Genomic DNA, 3,617 nt, shown 5'->3' on the forward strand with positions numbered 1-3,617 from the left:
TCTACGATCAAGCTAAGGATAAGCTGGGGGCAGGAAAACTCGAATCCATGTGGTTAGGTCCCTACATCGTGAAACGTGTTTTACAAAAGGGCGCATATGAGTTGATTGATTATGAAGGAAATCCTCTTGACAAGCCCCGAAATGGGCTGTATCTGAAGAAGTACTATGCATAGCTGCTCACAATCACTTTGTATATACGTGTGTTTTTGAGTTTTTACTGCATGAGTTTCTTTTGCTTTGGTGTGAAGGCGTGTTTTTGCCCCTTATTATGCTTTCTCTTTCCTGCGCAGATGTCTCGTACTCCTTATGTTGGTTTCGCTGATGGTGCCTGCCGTAGTACTTGTAATTTGTCTTCGGCAGCGTGGGTGATCTACGATCCTCACGGGGAGTTGATAAACCTGCAGGGTGTATGCCTAGGTCGTACCACTAACAACGTTGCCGAGTACAGTGCTGTAATAGAATTACTTGCCGAAGCAGTTGACCTCGGCATCCGAGAGCTAGTGGTGAACCTGGACTCCCAGCTGGTTGTCCATCAACTCAACAGGCGATATTCCGTCAGAGACCAGCGCATATTAAGGTTGTACCTACGTGTAAGATTGTTAGAACGGAATTTCGATTACATTACTTATCAGCATATTCCGAGACGATTAAATACGTTGACTGATGCATTGGCAAATCGTGTATTAGATAGACATTTGCGAAACAGATAAGCATCATACAAGGAAGGATAGAACAGCATAGTAAGACCATAAGCATATGTAAATAAATCATTTCAAGCATAGTTTGCACGTGTGTGTTTTTAAGCTTGCATTAAACATATAAAATCCATGAGTCGAGTGTCGTGCAAATTCATACATAAGATCACAAATTGTACTGAACAAACGCATAACACAAGATAACACATCATCACATGTAACAACGACTCATCCAAAATCGGTATGTATATATATATATATCGTGTGGCGCACTGAGGCACTCAAAAATAGAAGTACATGTCCCAAAATCTCAATACATCTGAGTCATAATGTCTCAAAATAAACAGTGGAAATAAAACCTAGGTGACTAATCGGCTGGATGGTGCTCTCTGTAGTACACAGCCGCTCGTGCCACCCGCCTCAGAAGGCGGTGCACTCTGGGTTCCACACCCACTGTGTGGATCTGATGCTCCACAGGAACCTCCTCGACCCCCTGGAAGTCCGGCACCCCCTCCAGCAACCCCTCAAGGTTGCGAGCCACAATCTCTGGTGTGTTGGCCCCTGGAGGGGCTAAGGCCAAAGCTCCGGCTCCCGGGCCCTCTCTCCGTGCCGTGGCAGCCAGGCCAATCGGTCTAGTAGGCCCCACATCTGCATGACAAGACATTCATTAGGACATGTACATAAAAAATTAAAAAACAATACAAAACTCAAAAGACAAAAAGTGTCATACCTGCATCATCCCACTGTTCACCCGGAGGCAGCACCAAGTCAGGATCATTGCGGAAATCCATCCCCGCATATGGCCAATCCTGTACGAAGATCTCCTGCTGGTCCAACCAGTCTCTGAAAAATGCCCCCCAGCTATGTGGTCGGCCGCCACCCCCACGTGGCATAATCCGAGCCCATCGTGAGGCCCTCGTCTCTCGAGGATCTCTGGGGGCATCCACAGCCATAGACTGCAGTCGCATGGCTGGTACTCGCTCCAGAATGAGCGGGACCAGGATCGATCCATAGCCGAACTGCTTCGTCTCCCCACGACGGCAGTTGCTCAATTGCCTCTTCATGTTGTTGGCCACTGCCGTGCACCAATCAAACACGGTAGGCTCGAGGCACTCGAGAGCTAGTAGGAGATGGGTCTTGGACGCCTCGTGATTCGCCATGCTACCTGCCGCCCGGGTCACCATGAACAGGATGGTGCGCAGCACTATGTCTCTCACTGTGGGGATCGAGCACTTCCCACTCCGCGTTTTCACCGCCCCCGGGCAAACCTCAGCCATCAGGTCATCCAGAGTACCGCCGCTAGGTCGCTACCCCTCCAAGATGGGCCTCGCACCTCGGCGCGACAACCCAGTCAAGAAAAAGATATCCATGTGGTCAAACTCAATGTCGTGACCACGGATGGTGAATTTTTGGTCCACCGGGTTCCATGCCCTGATCAGCAGCTCCAGCAGATCATGTTGGGCCCTCAGACGCGGCGTAAGGAAGAATTTCATGAATCCGCACGCCCGCATGGCGTTGCAGCAATTCACGTCTCCCCAAGCAGCCACATCCTCTACATCGTGAACTCTCTCTTGCCATTGAAAGGCCATGATGTCCTGCATGAACAATAAAAAACAATCAGAATTGTTTTCATGAAGAAATTTACGTTCATTTATTAAAAAACAAAACTTTTCCGCGCCATCGCGGCTGTTTTAGGGACAGCCGCGATGACAATGGCGGCTCTGTGTAAAAAATGCGAGGTCAGCGCGGAAGAACACGCCTTTTCCGCGCTGAGCCGAAGTTGGTTACATTGGCTATTTTTTCGGTCAGCGCGACCCCGTGGGCAATTTCCGCGCTGACCGAGGGCGCACCCATGCAAATAAAAAATGCCCAATTGGGCCCATTCAACCGTTAAAAAACTCCTAAAATGAACCAGGATGCAGGGCAAAGGAATGAGAACCTACCTGGAAGAAGCAGATCTGAAAATGGTCTCCGGATGGGCTGGAAATCGCTCCGTCAACTTTTTGGCTTCTCCACGTTCTTCGCACTCCAAATAGTAAAATGGTAAAAATGACTTATTACCCCCCTATTTATAGTAAAAACTCCTAAATTACCATATTTTTTGGGTTTTTACCATTTTTTAAAACTAGCCTTGGTTCTGTTTTCAAGCATGTTTCAATATGTTTTTTACGTATATCGAATGGATTTATGCGGGTAGTGCCCTTGTGCAGGTACAGGTATCGCAGCTTGGTCATGACAGTCCACAGTTCATGTGATTCCCAAAGTGTCGTCTCTAAGCTCTTTTCCGACGTTAAACAAGAGAAGATGGCCGAGCTCCCTTTCAGCTCGTTAAAGGGAACGAAAGGCGGTCGTTTTTAAGCTCTTTTTCCGACCGTTAAACCAAAAAGATCGCCGGGTGTTTGTCGTTTCGCACTCGATATTGGCTCTAAAACGACGTGTCTTCGACCACTTTTTTACCTTTTCCGGTCGGAGACACTATTCATGAAAAGTACTCCTCGGTTGTAATGACCGGGCGGTTCTTTCGAGCACAGTTTTATACTTTTTCGGGCTCGAGAGACACAACTGTACGAAAAAGGACCCCCCTGGAGTCTCCTTTTCCGCATTCTTTTCAGACTCTCGAAACAAGAAAAGAAGCCGAGTTTTTCCTTTGTCAGGCTCGTTAAACACTCAATGACATCGGATATTGTCAACATGACACACATCAAGCATATGTTATCCCCGTCAAGCTTGTCATCCAAAAATAATCGGGGTACCTGCCTGCAAAGGTGGGGAAAATGGAACTTTGATTACAGTCGTCTCGGCAGTACGTCACTCTTGAACATGGCACTCCGCTGTTTCGTGTCTGGGTGGGGTCATCTCATCTCGTTTTCACTAGCCTCCATGGGTTTGGGATATTCTATTTGACCTCTCATCTGTTCATTG

At 47.7% G+C, this 3,617-nt stretch overlaps 1 protein-coding gene across 1 annotated transcript; it reads right to left on the reverse strand.

Annotated features, from left to right (window-relative positions):
* Positions 1–987: 987 nt before the first annotated feature.
* On the reverse strand, positions 988–1,995 carry LOC149254640 (uncharacterized). The gene is made up of 2 exons (XM_089457053.1): positions 1,426–1,995; positions 988–1,343 (listed from the first exon to the last, which is right to left on the reverse strand). The coding sequence occupies exons 1-2, from the start codon at positions 1,970–1,972 to the stop codon at positions 1,063–1,065; spliced, it is 828 nt and encodes a 275-aa protein (XP_089313179.1). The 5' UTR covers positions 1,973–1,995; the 3' UTR covers positions 988–1,062.
* Positions 1,996–3,617: the final 1,622 nt, after the last annotated feature.

This window comes from Pinus tabuliformis, chromosome 7, assembly GCF_031772625.1.
Source record: "Pinus tabuliformis cultivar Carrire ecotype Pingquan chromosome 7, CPIR1, whole genome shotgun sequence".
NCBI classification, from domain to species: Eukaryota; Viridiplantae; Streptophyta; class Pinopsida; order Pinales; family Pinaceae; genus Pinus; species Pinus tabuliformis.

Coding starts and splice junctions, on each gene's coding strand:
- LOC149254640 (XM_089457053.1), bottom strand. CDS start 1,972: ATGGCTGAGGTTTGCCCGGGGGCGGTGAAAACGCGGAGTGGGAAGTGC. Junction 1,344..1,425: donor TGAACAGTGGGATGATGCAG/GTATGACACTTT, acceptor CTTGTCATGCAG/ATGTGGGGCCTACTAGACCG.